Consider the following 20,006-nt stretch of genomic DNA (forward strand, 5'->3'; position numbering starts at 1 on the left):
TAAAGAGACCCTGCTTTCACGTTTTCTTCTCTGATAAACCCTTTTGGAAATTGGTTCTTCACTACGACCTGTAAACATTCATTGGTAGCTGGTCAGGTATGCTTGATGAGAAAATAACATCTTACTGTCTTAGACAAATGAGGTTCTATTTACCTGGTCATTAAAAGTCTCCTGATATTGTTTAGAGTTCCTCTAAATACTTGAAATGCTAGCATAACAAGCTTCAAAAGGATATAACTGGGTAACAGATTATAAAAGAATGTATTTTGTGAAAGGAGGGTAAAAGGCTGTTTGTTTGACCAGTGGGCCACGGAATGCTGGAAGCCTCTACAAACTGGAAAAAGCAAGGCATAAATTCTCGGCTAATCCTCCGGAAGGAAAGCAGTCCTGCCCACACCTTGACTTTAGCCCAGTGAGAAACTTTAGTCTCCTGAACTCCAGAAGTGTAAAATAATAAATTTGTGTTGTTTAAAGCCACTAAGCGTGTGGCAATTTGTTACAGCAGCCACAGGAAACTAACAGAGTATTATTTATCATTCTGTTTAGACTTTCATTTCCTTAAATCAGGGCTTGCTTATGCTTCGACTGAGTTTAGTCCCTGGCAATAAATACAAGAATGTGACATTCTGATATTTTTGCAGTGAAAAATACCATTTTTATTCATTAATGTTCTCCGTAAGACTTCAGTCAAACCATAATTAATTGAAGGGAGAAAAAAAAAACACAGCTCATTCATTTGATGTGTAACAAAAGCATAATCCAATAATTGTTGTTCTTCCCTGCTGCACCCAAAGGCATAAATTTGTTAAAAGCAGGGTAAGAAATTCACTTGTAAGAATTCACATCCTAACCACAGAAAAAGTGGCCAAAGTCCCCCAGAGAATGTGGCACTGGCTTAGATGGTAACATGGAAAGAAGATGCTACGTAGATGGGGACATAGAATTTGAACTTGCAGAATAAGATATGCTTCTGCCTCTGAGCTGCGGGGGACCATCCAGGCCAGGTTGAAAAGGAAGGGACTCATTCACCTTGGTCCCTAATTGAAAAGATCCGCTTCCACCCAAGCCTGCCTCCTAGGAATCCTGCTCTGCTTCTTGACCCCGATCATAAGCTAATTTCTAATCGAAGGATCTGCAAACATAAAGTGCCCCTCCACAACTCATTTCGACTAAATCTAGTAGCTACCAACGACCAGTTTAAACATAACCTGTTTCCATTCAGAATCTGTGTCCCTATACCACCCTGCCTCTACCCAACCCATTTGTTCCCAGTTTCCACTGTTCATTGACCTAGCACCACTACCACTGTATTTCCATAGGTGGACGGTCAGTAATAGTTTAAGCGTTAGGTAGAAAATGTATTGCAGTGTATGCTTCAACATCAAGATGGCTTGTTAGCGCTGTCAGAGCTCTCAGCAGCCGCCTCTAGCCAATGGAAATGCTGCAACTCAAAGCAGGTCTGTCTGATCCCAAAGCTCATCTTGTAAACACTATCTTATATTGTCTTTCACTCAAAAAATCCCAAGCAATTTCTGCATCTACCGTCAAGAGAATCATTCAATCCTTGTGCTGACACACTGTTGCCAGGATAGCCCCACCAAATCAATCTCCCAATAAACCAAAGAACTCTAGCTATAATGTCTTCTGCCCCAACCTTGCCCCTCCACTCACCTCCTAAATCATCTTAATTAATATGTTAAGCTTTCTTTTTTGCCTTTCTTTTTGGGTTTTTTTTTTTTTTTTGGCCACCCCACAGCATATAGTGGTCCCACACCAGGGATCAGATCCAAGCCACAGTTGCAACCTATACCGCATCTGCAGCCAACGCCAGATCCTTTAACCCACTGTGCCTGGCCTGGGCTCGAACCTGAGTCCTGGCGCAGATGCTGCCAATTCCAATAAGCCACAGTGGGAACTACAATATGATAAGCTTTTGTATGCTAAATATGTAATGCTCCCGGGTTGCATTTCATTAGAATTTATGCACAAAGATCAAAGCTATGACAAATGTGAGAATTTCAGGAACTAAAGCAAGTATATAGTTTAGTGAAGCCTTTCCATGTCCCTTAAAGAATCTGAGAATGAAGCTGTCTGCTTATAGGAAAAGATTCTTGAATGAATGTCCTAAAAATGAAAGCAAGCTTTTTGGGTAACGCCTGCTACATCCCAAAAACTAAAGATCAGTGTCTGTTCCATCAAAAATCTGGCCAGGAAGCAGGCTCAGAGCCTAAGCCAATGCAGACTTATTCTGCTAAAGAAGAATGATAATTGTTCTCTGGGTTCTGGGATAACATTCTAGTGGCCCATAAAAATTGGGCGAACCATTGGGTATTGAAGGTTGATGGGCCCCAACTCAATTTCGTGATTGCAGAATTTGACTTTTCTATGATGCTCTTTATTCTCTTTAGAATAGAGGCTGAAAGGCCATAGCCAACTGATAAGGATGGCAAATCTGTAATAGAATGAGGAGATAGGTAGCATGGACGGTGGCGTTCACTTGCTTTACTGTCTTGTCTTCTTGTTATCATATTCTCCCCCTTGCACAGCACTTTTGCAGTGCACTAGATGGAAGCAGTAGATTGTAGTGGTTAAGAACTGGATAAGATTTGAGGCTGGAGAGTCAACAAAACCTAGATGCAAATTCCAGATCTGCTATGCAAAAACCACGAGTCTTTGGAAAGTGTAACTGCTATGAAAATTAAATAATTTAACAGCCAGCCAAGAGACTGGCTGACATATCACAATTCTCAAGAAATTTTTGTTGTTGCCATCAAAAAAATATCTTGCAAAAGTAGAGATTGTCTAGCAATTTTGCAAACCCATCCAAATGGAAGTGCTTCTCTTGTACTACCTAGGAAGAGAATAATTGATAAAACACACCAAAATGTGATTTAGTGTGGTGAGATCATTTACTATTGTTTATGACAGAGGAACCAGTACTGGACTGGTGCTCTTGTAGTTAAAAACTCTAGAAAACTGGACAAAAACGTGGAACATCTATATTCACACATGTGACATTACATGGTGCAGAATAGAAATCCTTGAGAAGAAGGAAAACTAACATGGGCCCAAGAAATATGCACATAGGCCCCATCATGTCTTTGGCTGACTGGGAAGTTGGTCACCCATAAGGTGACACTCTGCGAAGCTAGGCAAAAATCAACCATAGGGGAAACGTAAGCTGAATAATTCCCAAGAGCTTACACGTGATGAGAAAATATTCATCTTCTCATCAGCTAGCAGAGATTGGCAAACATTTTCATTAGAAAGCCAGATAGTAAACATTTTAGGATTTGTGAGTCACATATGATGTCTGTCACATAAACTTCTTCTTCTTGTTATTTTTTTTATTTTTTGGCAATGCCTGTGCCATGTAGACGTTCCCGGGCCAGGGATCAAACCCGCGCCATAGCAGTAACCAGAGCCACAGCAATGACAATGCTGGATCCTTAACCCACTGAGCCACAATGGAACTCCGTTTTAAGAAAAAAAAAAAAAAAAAATGCTTTAAAAATGGAAAAATAATTCTAAGCTCTCAAACTATTGAAAAATAATTACAAGTTGGATTTGACCCAGAGGTTATAGTTTGCTGAACTCTGAGCTTGATTGTAGACACCTCTTTGAGCATCAGGATTATTCAATAGAGAGCCAAAAGTTCACTAGTCATAGAATAAAGGTTGGTCTTTTGATTCACACTATGCAAAGCTGAACCACAAACTTCAAATGAATCAAGAACAGGAAAATGGTTATAACATAAGGATAAAAGAGAGAATACTACTAAAATCTTACAGATGTTAATAAGGTAAGTAGGCAATGTTAACAATAATTTTATGGCAATAAATATTAGATTAGATGAAAAGGACAAATTCCATGAATGACACCAACTTCAAAAGTGACACGAGAATCAACAGAAAATTTGAATGACCTCATAACTATTAAAGAAATTGAATTCATACTTGAAAACCTTTACAAAGAAAACGTCAAGCCCAAATAGTTTCATTGGCGAGTTTTATGAAACAATTAAAAAATAACTAATACCAACCTACCACAAATATTTCCAGAGAATAGAGGAAAGAATACTGACTTCCTGTCGTGGCTCAGTGGTTAACAAATCCGACTAGGAACCATGAGGTTGTGGGTTCGACCCCTGGCCTTGCTCAGTGGGTTAAGGATCCGGCATTGCCGTGAGCTGTGGTGTAGGTCACAGATGTGGCTCGGATCCTGAGTTGCTGTGGCTGTGGCGTAGGCTGGTGGCTTCAGCTCGGATTAGACCCATAGCCTGAGAACCTCCATATGCCACAGGTGTGGCCCTAAAAGACAGAAGAAAAGAGAGAGAGAGAAAAAAAGAATACTCTCTGCCTCATTCTGTAGAGCCAAATATCACCCTTGTACCAGAACTAGACTAAAATAATACAAACAGGAAAAAATAATACAAAAAGGAAATCTATTCACCAATAGCCATCATGAACATAGAAAAAGTCTTATTAAATACTAGAAAATTGAAACAGCAATATATTAAAATGATAAGGGATCATGACCAAGTGAGTCTTATCTCAAGATTGCAAGGGTGGTTCAACGTTTGTAAGTCAATCAGTATAAATAACCAGATGAACAAATTAAAGAAGAAAAATCACATGATTCTCTCAATAGATGCAGAAAAAGAATGTGAGAGATTCAACTCCTTTTCATGATGAAAATTCTCATTAAAAAGGGTATCTCCAAAAAACCTAGAGCAAATATCATGCACATAGTGAAAGACTGGAGAGTTCCCTGGGGGCTCAGCAAGATAAGGATCAGGCATTGTCACTGCAGTGGCTCTGGTTTTGGCTGTGACATGATTTTTATGACTAGATCAGGAACTTCCAAATGCCCTGGAAATAACAAAAACAAAAAAAAAAGTGGAAGACAGAGCTATTCCCCAATATCAGAACATAAGGCTGGCCATCCTTACACTTATATTCAGCATATTACCTGATGTCCTAGCAACTACAAGAGGCCCAAAACAAGGGGGGCGGGCACATAAGAACCTCCATATGCAGCAGGTGCGGCCCTGAAAAGAAAAAAAAATTTAAAAAGATAAATTTTCTCTTCCAATCTGATTTTATATTTCATAAAAAATAAAAAACCAGACAAAACTCATCTGTGCTGTTAGAACAGTGTCTGGTACTTGACTTCCAAGAATTTTAAATTAAGTTGAAAACACAAGAGTTACACAATTGTATAGTATACATACACTTTATGGTAGTGATGACTTCTCAACCTTTTGAAATACCAGGGGGACTCTGGAAATCATCTGTCAGGTCTCCTATAAAAAAGACTTTTCGGAGTTCCTGTTGTGGCTCAGCAGTGATGAATCCAACTAGTATCTGTAAGGATGCAGGTTCGATCCCTGGCCTTGCTCAGTGGGTTAAGGATCCGGCATTGCCATGAGCTACAGTGTAGGTCACAGACACGGGCTCAGATCCCTCGTTGCTGTGGCTGTGGTGTAGGCCAGCAGCTGCAGCTCTGATTCGACCTCTAGTCTGGGAGCTTCCATATGCTGTGGGTGTGGCCCTAAAAAGACAAATAAATAAATAAATAAATAAATAATAAAATGAGATTTTTCCAGGGCTACAGAGTTGTTTTTGCCTTAGGTGATTTATATGATGAAATTAATCCACACTAAGCTAATAGTGTTGCCCTCTAAGTGACTGTTTTTAATATTTTATTAGGGTATAGTCTACATATGGTGAAATGTATTAATCATAAAGTTCAATCATCCTTGACAGATGCATACAACTGCGTAACACCCCTATCGAAACAAAGAATATTGTCATAATGTTTGTAAGTTCCATGGTGTCCCATTTCAGTCACCCCTCCTCTGAAGGATAACCACTGATCTGTTTTCACTACAGATTAGTTTTCCTTGTTTTAGTAGAATTTCATATAAATGAAACTGTACAGTATGCTCTTTTCTGTGCCTTGATGTCACTCAGCATAACGCTAATATTTTTATTTTATTGTGGCAAGAACAGTTAACATGAGATTTGCCCTCCTAACAAATTTTTACGGGTACAATACAGTAATGCTAACTATAAGCACAACATCTGTGCAGGAGCGCTCTAGACTTCATTCATCTTACTTACGAGAAATTGAATACCTGTTCAACAGCAACTCCCTGTTTCCTCCTCCTCCCAGCTCCTGGCAACCACTGTTCTACTCGGCTTCTGGGAGGCCAACTACTTTAGATACCCCACATTAAGTCAAGCCATGCAGTATTTGTCCTTCTGTGACTACCTTAGTTCACATAATATAATGTCAGCAAGGGTCATCCATGTGGTTGCATATTGCAGAACATCCTTCCTTTTTAAGGCTAAATAAGATTTCATTTTTTGTATACACCCCCTTTTCCTTCTCCATTCACCCAGCGGACAATTATCTGTCCCACATTGTGGCAGTTGTGCATAATGCTGCAATAGACACGATTATGTTGAAATCTCTTTGAAATCCAGATTTCTACTCTTTTGGATAAATACCTAGAAGTGAGATTGCTGGATCATGTAGTAATTTTAATTTTCTGAGGGCCCTCCAGACAATTTTCCATAGCAGCAGCACCATTTTACATTCCCACCAATAGCCTAGAGCGATCAGTACAGAATTGCTTAACCTGAAGAAGATCAATGTACCATAGAAGGTGGGTCCAAGTGATAAAGGAAAGATAGGCTTTCCTAGCCTCTCGCATGGCAGGTAAGAATATGGATAGGTAACCGGATAATATTTTGAAATGTTAGCCTTAGTTCCTTTCGTCCCAGTTGTTAAGAACCATGAGATCATCCCACATGCTTCAAAGAGCAAAGCACTTCCGGTGTGACTGAAAGTAGAAACAAAACCTAGAGATCTTAGAGAAGAAAAAAACCTCCAAGCATGAGCAGGAGTTTGCAGAGAAACATCAAGGTTCTGAGAAATAGGGACCAACCTCTAAGAGCCAAAAGAAAATCCCCAAAGTAGGGGAGGATAGATGAGGTGTTGGTGAGTTGAATGTCAAGGTCATTGGGGTGAAGAGGGAGAAGACAGAATCTGAGGAGACCAGAACAGAAATGAGGATTGCACTGCAAAGGGCTGCTCTAGGAGCATTCTCCCACTGTCTAGAAAGTTCATGGGAGCATTCTGCCCAGACTTTACATTAGCAACCACGGTCCATCCACCACGCACAAGGGCTAAGCTCTCAGACCTTCTCCTTAGAAATCTCTTACAAATCTGCTTTCTTTCTTTCTTTTTTTTTGGTCTTTTTTCCTTTTCCAGAGCCGCTCCCACGGCATATGGATATTCCCAGGCTAGGGGTTTAACTGGAGCTGTAGCTGCCAAGCCTACGCCAGAGCCACAGCAACGCGGGATCCGAGCCGCGTCTGCAACCTACACCACAGCTCACAGCAACACCAAATCCTTAACCCACTGAGCAAGGCCCAGGGATCGAACCTGCAACCTCATGGTTCTTAGTCGGATTCGTTAACCACTGAGCCATGATGGGAACTCCAGAAATCTTACAAATCTGCTTTCAACAACCATTAGCAACTCACCCAGTGACTACTAAGTGTGATTGGTGGCTGGCTGAGCACACAATGTGGACAACATCTTTAGCAATGCCCCAGGAGAGCGGGAATCTAAGAGATGGGGAGTGACACTGCAGTGCTATCGAAGGAAAGCTCTCACACATGTACCTGTGAGCTGAGGGGAACCAGATCTCTCTTGAGCCAGGACACTGGTGAAATTCTCTACCCTTCGATACCTGTTTCCCATGAAAAGAACAAATAGAGAACCATCTGGTTGACCAACCAAAGTCAATGGAAAACAAGGTTTTTGTTTTTCCTTTTGCAAACTCAGGGCATTCTGATTATATATCATGCCACTCCCAGGGCAAAACGCATAGATTTGATTGGAGGTTAAGGACTACAATACTATGTAACATGGATATAGGATCCCTATTTCCTTCAGGAGGCGATATGGTATAAGACAAGAATATAATCTTTGCCGCAGATCCAGGTACTAATCCCAGCTCCGGTATTTCCTAGCTATGTGTCATTGGACAAGTTCCTTTAAACTCTAGAAGACTTGGTGTCCTCATCTGCAAGTAGGGTTAATACAACTTTCCTTGCCAGGGTGTATTAAAACTTTGAGACAGTAATCTGATACTTGGTACTAAAACACCTATTATAATGCCTGGCACATAGAAGGCATTTGGTAATTGGACTTATTAATAAAAAAATCTTTCTGCCACCATTAAAAATGCACTCCTTTGGGTTAATGACCTACTCACTTAAACAGTCATTCCTAGCCAAAGTTGTAAAATATATCATTTGCCATTAGCATCTACATTCCTACTCCTCTTTTTATGCCCTTCTGTCCTTATATTGGTATTTGGTTACAGAGAGAGATCAGAGACTGCTTGGCAGAATACGGAACAAAGAAATATTCCCATTTCTAGTCTAGATTTGTGGCTTCGGAAGTCAGGTGATAGATGTGACATATTTAAGAACTTATTTTTCCAGAAAATGGAGCTGGACCAGGCACACAATATAAATTTCCCTGATGTTATGATAGAGTTAGTGCATTATCATTTCAGCACTACTCTTCAAATATGACTCAAAATAGCTATGTATGTGTCTTCCCCCAACCTCATGTATTTCTGATTACCTTAATCATTCATTACTTTCTCAAACATTACAACATAAAAATGAGGAATGACTTTTAGTTAAGAAAATTTGCGAGAGGACATAATAATGTGAAACAGCTGCAGCCATGAATTTTATGAACGCTTTGTTGAAAATAACATTAAATGGCAAAATCAGCTCACAGATTAGCTCTGCAGTGTTTTATGCTATGTGGAAAATTCATCATTCTTGCTTATGTATGAAGAGGAGAACATGGAATAACGTACCTTGATTTTTATTGGGTAGAAACCATCATCCTCTTCCTCATCAACGTCATTCCTTTGTCAAGGATCTGGTATAGGAGGGGGAACAAGCAAGAAGCTGTGGAGGTAAAGATAAGGTGTATACATTCAGAAAACGTAAACTAGGAACCAAGAACAAAATAACTCCATTTGCAGCAACATGGATGGAACTAGAGACTCATACTGAGTGAAGTAAGTCAGCGAGAGAAAGACAAACACCATACGATATCACGTATATCTGGAATCTAATATATGGCTCAAATGAACCCTTCTGCAGAAAAGAAACTCATGGACTTGGAGAAAAGACTGGTGCTTGTCGAGGGGGCGGGGAAGGGAGTGGGATGGACTGGGAGACTGAGATTAATAGATGCAAACAATTGCATCTGGAGTGGATAAGCAATGAGATCCTGCTGTATTATCCAGGGAACTATTATCCAGTCACTTATGATGCAACATGATGGAGGATGACATGAGAAAAAGAATACGTGTGTCTGTGTGTGTGTGTGTGTGTGTGTGTATGACTGGGTCAATTTGCTATACAGTAGAAATTGATAGACCACTGTAAACCAACTATAAAGGAAAAAAATTAAAATCATTGAAAAAGAAAACAATTAAAAATTATAAACTAGGAAACAGACTGTATAGACAAATATGAAAACATCGTATCATGATCAGTGTTGATTGGTAAGCATCCCTGGTTATCAGGCACTACCTAGTTCCTGGGCTCTGAAACCCTTCTCTACATAGACACCCCCAAACCCTCAACCTATCCGCACAGTTTGACCTTACTTAATACAAATGTAAGGCTTTTCAGAACAAATTTTACAAAAGTATGGCCCACAGGCCACAAAAGGCCCTGGAACAGATTTGCTGCACTGTACATATTTTCAATTGCTCTTGGAATTAGGTGTTCCCATTTTTATATTGTTTTGTTTGTTTCCCTTTATGATTCAGATTTCCAGCTTCTCTTGATATTTCAAAAGATCTGGCAACACTAGATCCATGTTCCACATGATAACAATTTACTGCTGCCAAACAGAAGAAGCCCTCTTTGGAGAGCACAGAGGACACCCATTAATTTCTAGACTTCACCACGCCTTTTGTTCTTACACCTGGCTTGCTTCACTCCTTTTACCTCTGTCTCCACAGGCCCTTCAGTTTGTGACACATGGTCTAGCCACACTGTGACTCAGCATGGAATCTCCCTTTAGCCCGGTTCTGACCTAAATTTCAATATCATTTCTCTTGCCACTCTCCTTGTCTTAGCAATCCTCCAGCACTGGCAACTCCGGACTTCTGAATTTCTGTTCCTACTCCCATCCCAACAATACTTATTGAAAACTATACCCCCAAAGTGTTGACTCAGATCTCATTTAAAATCACTTAATTGGAGTTCTTGTCGTGGCTCAGCGGTTAACGAACCCGACTAGCATCCCAGAGGACTCGGGCTCAGTGGGGTAAGGATCTGGCGTTGCAGTAAGCTCTGGTGTAGGTCTCAGTCGTGGCTCAGATCTGGCATTGCTGTGGCTGTGGTGTAGGCCAGCTTCTACAGCTCCAATTGGACCCCTAGCCTGGGACCCTTCATATGCCATAGGCATGGCCCTAAAAAGACAAAAAATTAAAATAAAATAAAGCCACTTAATGACTCTGCTTTTATCCACTGCCAGTGGATTTGGTTTAACAGTAATTTGGGTATGTGGTTGGCTGATTAAATAGAAAAACTAATTTTATGCACGTATAATCTGTTACAGCCAGTTCATAAGCCTCTGAACCAAGCCACAATTTCAGCAAAACCACTATCTCCCTTCAAAATATGTAAGAATAGGCAGCGAATGGGCAAGGACCAAAGAAGACTAGTAAGTGATAGGTTGATGGGGAACTCCAAATTTACAAAGTGTCAAAGGATCACCAGCATGGATTACTTGCTAGCTGCAAAGAGGTTAAAGGTTAACTTTTCAATAGAGCAAGATAGCAGTCATCATCTTAACGCAGTCATCATATTAACCCAGTGATCCTTTCCCTAATGCAGAGTCAACCACACATTATTTGGCTTTCGACATGATGCAATCTGCAACACACAGCCTCATTTATGAAGCAGTCCTATGAAAATCATTTAACCTGAATCCAATAAGCTTTAATTCTAAATTCCAGTTTTCAGAACAATGAGGACTAGAAGAGTAAGTTCAATGGCACCGCAGGGAAAAACAGGTCATTCTAAAAGGTAGTTTATACTACTGAAGAACAATATCACCAATCTCTGTAATGTCAAAATCATGGAAAGAAGAGGAAAGAATACAGACATACGTATCTGAATAGAGAGAATAATTTGATTTCAATTAAAAGCATGGGGAGGAAATTCAGCCAAGAAATTGGCAGTATGAGCAAAAGGGATTGATCATTCACAGCGAGAGAAATGGTTGCCATGACATCTGGGAACAGGGAAAGCTGTGAGTACAGATACAGGTGACCACTAGACCAGAACAGTTCAACTTGTATCCATCACCCGGGAACCAGCTAGCTATTAAGCCAAGTCCTCCAGGCTTTTGGCTTTCCCGTACCCATCTTTCCTTCATGAAAGAAGGCTTGCTTCACTCTTGCACGTCAGGTATCAGCTTAGTCATTCCTTCCTCAGTTTTGCTGAGGTCCCTTCTCATGTGTCCCCACAGTGCTCTGTTTTCTATCAGAGGACTTAACACTAAATTACTTCTCTGTCTCTCCCTCTGGGGGGAGAGCTTCTACAGGACAAGGCTAGGAGTTCCCAAGTGTCTCGTACCGTGTCTGGCACAGCATGGGCAAACAGTAAATATGGCATGCCTTGGTTCTTAAAATGGAATGGCTTCTAGGTCTTCTCCCAATATTTGCAGCCTAATTTCGTTCGTTCTTTCTTTTTTATTTATTTATTTTTTTTTTAATTTTTATTTATTTATTTATTTTTTGGTGCAATTAGGGCTGTACCTGAGGCATATGGAGGTTCCCAGGCTAGGTGTCAAATTGAAGCTGCAGCCACCAGCCTACACCATCGTCACAGCAATGCTGTGGAATCTGAGCCACATCAGCGACCTACACCACAGCTCATGGCAATGCTGGACCCTTAACCCACTGAGCGAGGCCAGGGATCTAATCCACATCCTCATGGATACCAGTCAGGTTCGTTACCGCTGAGCCATGACGGGAGGTCCTGGAAGCCTAATTCTGAATCCTTCCTAAGAACTGAGGTCCAGTTAACCCAACAAGAGAAGATTTCATTGGCCAGCTGCCCACAAGTCTGAATATCGCCTCCCAGTAGGATGTTACCTCTCTGCTCTCTTCATCTGTCAGTGAAGCCCTATTACTTAATTTTCTAAAATGTCAAACTCAATGTCACTATCCTTTCGTGTACTATCAAAATGCGGAGATTGTCTGTGGGAATTTCTAAATACCTGGGTAGGTTGAATAGTATTTTAGTGACACCGTAGCCTTCCAAGCCCATTATCTGAATGGTGGTTAAGCTTGGTGTGAGTCATCCAGTTTGAGTTGTTTCTATTAAATGGGATCCAGATATTCATTTATTCTCATTGTCACTCTCCTCTAATTGTCAGCACTTTCCTCCTGTAAAATCCCAAGGAGGCTATCAAGCCTAAGTCTAGTTTAAATTTGGAGTGTCTTACCATTTCTGGTCTTGTAGACATCTCGGGCATAATGGGCAAGTCTATAAGCATTTAGCCCCTTTAACAGAAGGCAGAAGTCAGCAACTGCACAGGAATGCAAAGTAGAATACATTTAGTAGGAAGGCTGCTTTTGTAGGGCTGAACGGAAAAGCAGTGCTAGAATTAGGGACCAGTTATCTTCAAATCGAGCCCTCGTCAGGCAGCGTTACAGCATAAGGATGTTTATTAGCTAACTATCACTTGTATTTTTTGAAAGCACCATCAGCATGTTTCATGCATAGAATAAATGACGCCCTATAAAAGATCCACTTGTCTCATGAAACCTCTAGGAAGCAATCTAGTCCTCATTCTGGAGGCTAATAAAGGGTAATAAATAGTTTTATGAGGTTTAAAAAAATGTGAATGTTTGGACCACTGTGTCCACAACAGGCAAAAAAAAATTAGAGAGTCAAATATATCCTCAGACGTTCAGAGACCAAGTACATTATCACTATTTGCCTCGCTGCTGACTTTGGTTAATTATCAATGGGGCCTGCTGCCAAATGATGCTGCAGTAGGCCAAGTTGTAGTCAGCACCCTGCAGGCTTTTTGATGATCTGCCATGCTACGCTTCAAATGCAACACCCAGCACAAATGGTCAATGCTGTGATCTGCCTAACCAGGCCTTTCTTTGTCCCTTCGTTAACACATTCCAATGTCATATTCATTCAAGGTCCGCAGAGAGTTCGTACCTCACCACCCTGCCTTTTTCCATTATTCTTCATAGCAATTACCACAACAACTCTAGTCCCCATTAGAATGTAAGCTCTATGAGGGCAGAGTTCACCGCTCTATCCTCAGCACCTACCCCAGTACCTGGTATATTGATAGTGCTCACTAAGTATTTGTTGGCCAAATCACGACAGCCAACACTTTTGTTGGAAAATTTACCATGTGACATGGTATAGTTAAAGCTAAGTGCTTTAGGAAGTTCCCCTTGTGGCGCTGCAGAAACAAATCTGACTAGTATCCATAAGGAGGCGGGTTTGATCCCTGGCCTTGCTTGGGGATCTGGGGTTGCCATGAGCCGTGGTGTAGGTTGCAGATGTGGCTCAGATCGCACATCGCTATGGCTGTGGTGAGGCCAGCGACTGCAAATCCTATTCGACTCCTAGCCTGGGAACTTCCATATGCCTTGGGTGGGGCACTATTAAAAAAAAAAAAAAAAAAAGGAAAAATAAATAAATAAAGCTAAGTGCTTTAATTTTACTGCGCTTATTCCTCATGAATATTACCATGAGGGGGGTACTAAAATTATTTATTTTCTTTTTTTTTTTTTCTTCGTATTTTCAGGACCATACATACCCATGGCATATGGAGGTTCCCAGGCTAGGGGTCCAATCGGAGCTGTAGCCACTGGCCTACACCAGAGCCACAGCAACGCCAGATCCTTAACCCACTGAGCGAGGCCAGGGATCGAACCCGTAACCTCATGGTTCCTAGTCAGGATTGTTAACCACTGAGCCACGATGGGAACTCCCTAAAATTACTTCCATTTTATGGTTGAGGAAATTTAAAAGATTGAATTCTGCTTAGGGTTTGTGATAATTGTTACTACCTCAGTATTCCATAAGAAACAGTAAGGGAGTAAAGGCTATTTAAGAATTTAACAAGCTGGATGCCTATGAAGACTAATAACAGCTAACAATTATGGAAAACAGTCTATAGGCCAGGCCATATTAGATTTACCATCTATTTAAATCTCACAACAACCCTATGTGGTAGGTAGTGTTATTATTCCTGTTTTATAAATTAGGAAACTGAGGCACAGAACAACTAGGGAACTCACCCTGGATCTCAGAGCAAGTGACAGACCTTAAATTAACACATGGTTAGTCTGGCTCCCGAGACTAATGCCTAAAGACTTCTAGACATAGAGAAACAGGAGTGGGGTAGAGAGAATGAAGAAGGCAAGGAAATAATATTTTGTAAATGCTAGCAATTTTTATAGTGATGATCAAAGCATTATCAGAATGTTAGAGACTGGCATACATTTTATATAATCCTCCAAAAAAGGTAATATGTTCTACTATTTTCAGTTTATGTATGAGACAAGGGTTGAGAGGATTCTAAGCCAAGGACACACACAGCTTGGGAGTATTCTAGTTTCCAAGCCTATCCCATTTCTACCATCCGGACACCGTCTAGAGGATAGGTTAGCTCAGGGAGAGAAATGAGGTAGAACTGAGAAGAGAAACCAACAGAGAAATCAACTAAAGGAAAACTAACTTGAGAAGAGTACAGGAAGCAGAGAAAAAAAAAGAAAATACTAAGATTTATTTCCACAGTTTCAGAGATTGGCTTTTGTTTGTGGTATGGTGTATTAGTCACATGTAGGCAATAAGAACAATGTTCAACATCTTCAGTTTCTTTTCCTTTTTCTTTTTTTTTTTTTTGTCTTTCGTCTTTTGTTGTTGTTGTTGTTGTTGTTGCTATTTCTTGGGCCGCTCCCGCGGCATATGGAGGTTCCCAGGATAGGGGTCCAATCGGAGCTGTAGCCACCGGCCTACGCCAGAGCCACAGCAACGCGGGATCCGAGCCATGTCTTCAACCTACACCACAGCTCACGGCAACGCCGGATCGTTAACCCACTGAGCAAGGGCAGGGACCAAACCCGCAACCTCATGGTTCCTAGTCGGATTCGTTAACCACTGCGCCACGACGGGAACTCCTTCTTTTTTTTTTTTTGACTTTTCTAGGGCTGCACTCGCGGCATATGGAGGTTCCCAGGCCAGGGGTCTAATCGGAGCTGTAGCCACCGGCCTACACCAGAGCCACAGCAATGCAGGATCCGAGCCACGTCTTCAACCTACACCACAGCTCATGGCAATGCCGGATCCTTAACCCACTGAGCAAGGCCAGGGATTGAACCCACAACCTCATGGTTCCTAGTCGGATTCGTTAACCACTGCGCCACGACAGGAACTCCAACATCTTCAGTTTCTAAGTGGGCCACGGACAAGCTTGGGTAGGTCATTTCAACTCTGAAAGCCACACTTTCCTAACCTATCTAGTTTTTTGTTTGTTTGTTTTTGTTTTATTTTGGCTATACCCATGGCGTGCAGAAGCTCCTGGGCCAGGAATCAAACCCACGCCAAATCTGTAACTGCTGAGCCACTAGGGAACTCCTCCGTTTCCAAACCTATATAGAATGGGTACTACAATAATGCCTGCATCAGACAGCGATCAGGAAGATCTCCTGTTATTAGCAGAGAAAAAGGGGATGAATGTTGAGTTCTTCACCCAATCCTCGCCAGGTCACTCCTTTTTACATAAAATTAAGCACCGGAGAAAGGAAAAACAATTCTTTTTTTTTTTTTTTTTTTGGTAAGAGCCACACCCACGGCATATGGAAGTTCCCAGGCTCGAGGAAGATCAGAGCAGCAGCAGCAACCCACACCCACAGCAACGCCAGATCCGAACCTCATCTGTGACCTACACCACAGCTCATGACAACGCCAGATCCTTTAACCCACTGAGCAAGGCCAGGTATCGAACCCGTGTCCTCATGGTTACTAGTTGTGTTCATTACCACAGAGCCACAACTGGAACTCCTGGAAACACAATTCTTAAGAACCCTTGATACATAATTGCAGAAATGCTTGAGCATTGTGTGTCTGAGTAATGACCGAATTATCTTGGTCGTGTTTTTGAGTAATGGCTGACCCCTTTAAGCTTGTCCATAAACTTATTGGGCGTCTGAAAGATGAACATGAGCATTCAGGCCCCAACATCTCTGGGAGTCACACTACCCCTTCCTATATACCTTAATGCTCTGAATAATAATAATAATAATGTTCCTTAAAAGATAGCTTTGGGAGTTCCCGTTGTGGCTCAGCGGTTAACGAACATGACAAGCATCCATGAGGATGTGGGTTCAACTCCTGGTCTCGTTCAGTGGGTGAAGGATCCGGCATTGCCGTGAGCTGTGGTGTAGGTTGCAGATGCAGCTCGGATCCCGTGCTGCTGTAGCTCTGGTGTGGGCCAGCAGCTACAGCTCCGATTTGACCCCTAGCCTGGGAACCTCCATATGCCCCAGATGCAGCCCTAAAAAGACAAAAAAAAAAAAAAAAGACAGCTTCGCATTACATTCTCAGCTGACAAACTTGCCATATATGTCCTTTCTGGAGATACCCATAAATCCATCTTCTCCTGGGTGCTCTGTCTTTTCTAGGAAATTTCCCAGTATCCTTTACCAGTTCTGTATTTCTAACTTTGGTTCTGGCCCACACATGCCACACCAACCACTGATTCCCAGAACCCAGGTTCTTCAGCCTCTAAAAATGATGAACAGGATAACTTGGCTTGTCCCCTTCTTCTGCCCGCCAATCTCTGACTAGCATCTCCTATTGGTCAAGTCCAACCAGCAGCCATTTGGCAAGGAAGCCCAGGAAATATAGTTTGCCAGGGCTGAAACCCTCACAGAGCAAGGGAAGGAACGATGATGAAGATAAAGGCAAAATCCATCTTCTTCCCAAATATACCATACGGTTTTCTTATTTGCTTCATTTGAATTGCAACTCTCTTCTCCTCTTACCTCAGTATTCTGTCTGTGATGCCTTCTCTGTTGCAGGCTTCTGAACTGCAGACCACACTATTCACTGGGAAGGAACCAACCCAATATTGAGTAGCAGCACTGTTATCTTTGCTGACGCATATGGCGTGGCTACCCAAATACCCTGCGAGCTCTTTATGGGGCAGGGAGTGCACCACATCTGCATCTCCCAAAGACATCCAGCACATGGCAGATTTTTGCTTGGCGGCCCCAGCCTAATTCTAACGGCAGAGCACTATTCTCTAGCAGCTTAAGATTTCCTGTGACCTTCAGGGTTATTGTCAATTTTTTTTTTTCTTTTTACAGCCACATCCGTGGCATACGGAAATTCCCAGGCTAGAGGTCAAATCCGAGCTGCAGCTGCCGGCCTACACCACAGCCACAGCCATGCCTGATCTGTGAACTTCGACACACTCTGCGGCAACACGGGATCCTTAACCCACACGGCAAAGCCAGGGATCAAACCCTCACAGACACCATGTCAGCTTCTTAATCCACGGAGCCACAGTGGGAAGTCTCTATAGTCAAATATTTAGCAATAAGGATGGCATGGGTACCATACAATCAGAATGTGCCCAAACGCAAATGAATGATACCGACCCTAGATATAAGCAACTAGTTCACCTGCACCAGGGCATGCCTGCTGCACATCTTGGTGGGCTCTGGAGGAAGGAGAACAGAATCTGAAACCAAGAGAAATGCCCCAACTGCAGTATTTGGTTATGTGAGACTAATTATTAAAATGCAAACATGACGAAATAAAACAGTAGATTATAAAATAGCATATTCTTGGAGTTCCTGTCGTGGCTCAGTGGTTAACGAATCTGACTAGGAACCATGAGGTTGCGGGTTTGATCCCTGGCCTTGCTCAGTGGGTTAAGGATCTGGTGTTGCCCTGAGCTTGGTATAGGTCGCAGACACAGCTCAGATCCTGCATTGCTGTGGCTCTGGCGTAGGCCGGCAGCTACAGCTCTGATTCGACCCCTAGCCTGGGAACCTCCATATGCCACGGGAGCAGCCCAAGAAATGGCAAAAAGACAAAAAATAAAATAAAATAAAACAGCATATTCTCCAAACAAAAGTAGGTAGACATATATATGTACACATTATGTTGTGTATATTACATGTAATGACAGTCTATTATTTTAAATATCTAATACATTATATTCATATATAATATGATAATCTATAGTTACATATACAAATACATGCATGCACACACAAAAAATAATGCAATGCAACGATTACCTCGGGTACCCATTAAGGGTAATGATTATTTTCCTCTTGTTTTGTTTTTTTCCATCATTGGATTTTTCTACAACACTCAACTATCACTTATGGGCTACAAGAATTTATAAACTAAATGAACTTTTTTCCCTCAAATGTTTCATTAATCTCCAGTGGGTGTGGAGTTTACGTCATGGTTCAGTGGTCAACGAACCTGACTAGTATCTATGAGGATGCGGGTTAGATCCCTTGCCTAGCTCAGTGGGTTAAGGATCCGGGGTTGCCATTAGCAATGGTGTGGGTTGCAGAGGCAGCTCGGATCTGGCATTGCTGTGGCTGTGGCGTAGGCTGGCAGCTATAGCTTCGATTTGACCCCAGCCAGGGAACCTCCAGATGCCATGGGTGCGACCCTAAAAAAAAAAGACAAAAAGACAGAAAAAAAAAAAAAACCAACTCCAGTGGGTGGATGATAAATGCAAAGGAGAAGACGGTTGCAATACATGCTCTAACAATATATTTGAAAAAGACCCAATAGCATGGAGAGTTTTTTATACTCTATTCATTCTCTCTAGCCCTCAGAGAATCAAAGTGCAAAATGAAATTTCATCTAAAAGCACTGATCTTAAGCACTTTTTTCTTCTGGGAGAAAAAAAAAAATGTAAAGAAGAAAACAAGCTAATCACAAGGCATGCCTTAAGACTGAATGGAGATCAGGATTTCATAAAATGTTGGGGGGGGGATTGGTGTGGAGCATCATCACTCTTGCTTTTCACTAAACCCACCTGCCACCCCCAATGACACCTCAGCAGCCTGCATGTCATTCACTGCCAAAGCGTAAACAAACAGCATGCAGCTTGACCACTCATATCAACCATAATCACCGACTCCTCTATGATGGGGCCGAGCTGAGACTTCATGGCCGGTGTTTGGATTCACAGCAGATCAACACAGAGGCCAGGCAGACAGGCCCATCAAAGATTCGGGAACACAACCTATTTCTGTCCTGACCCCTCCGATGAGGCAAGTTGCCAGCTATGGGTGCCACGGACTAAAACTCAATGCTTCCTGGGTGACATATTTGGAGATCTCCATAGAACTGTGATTGATTTTCTTTACCGAGATTCTTTATTGCTATTTTAGTTCTATAATTACTTCTCAAAAATCTCCTGTCATGGTGACACCTCCATTCTCTCATTCTCATCTAAGGCTCTTACCAAGACAACGACAAACCTCGTGTTTTTCCAATTCTGGTGGCTTTCCATTAACTTTCACTTTGACTTGGACCTCTAAACTAGGTCAGCTCAAAGTCTGAGCATTTAATTTCTTCTTTTCCAGCAATTAACATCATTTATTAATAAGCCTTGTATTTAAAAAAAAAAAGGTTTAGCAAAATGTCAAACACATCCCTCGTCTATAAAGATAAGAGCTATATTTAGCTAGTCCTAATTAAAAATAGCTAAAACACTGCTTGGTGGGGAAGGAGGGGGAATCTGTTCGATTCATGTCTCATTTCAAAAACTTTGACATTTCAGTTTCTTTAGTGCTGTTTGTGGTTTGAATTAATATGGTTCCATTTAGTTTGAAATACAGCAAGCATCTAAATTGTATT

The 20,006-nt window shown here is 41.7% G+C and overlaps 1 protein-coding gene across 1 annotated transcript in view; it reads right to left on the reverse strand.

Moving 5' to 3' along the window:
* Positions 1-7,239: 7,239 nt before the first annotated feature.
* The window catches only part of LOC146394761 (uncharacterized), a 278,255-nt gene continuing 265,488 nt past the window's right edge, over positions 7,240-20,006 (reverse strand). The window contains exon 4 of the mRNA XM_085006984.1: positions 7,240-9,008. Coding sequence (XP_084863110.1) covers positions 8,923-9,008 — 86 coding nt within the window. The 3' untranslated portion in view covers positions 7,240-8,922. The remainder of the gene's footprint in view (positions 9,009-20,006) is intronic.

The sequence above is a fragment of the Sus scrofa genome, chromosome X (genome assembly GCF_054392235.1).
Source record: "Sus scrofa isolate SSC_HxYL_T2T_F1_AM1 chromosome X, Sscrofa_HxYL_maternal_Yorkshire_Landrace_v2.0, whole genome shotgun sequence".
Lineage (NCBI taxonomy): Eukaryota > Metazoa > Chordata > Mammalia > Artiodactyla > Suidae > Sus > Sus scrofa.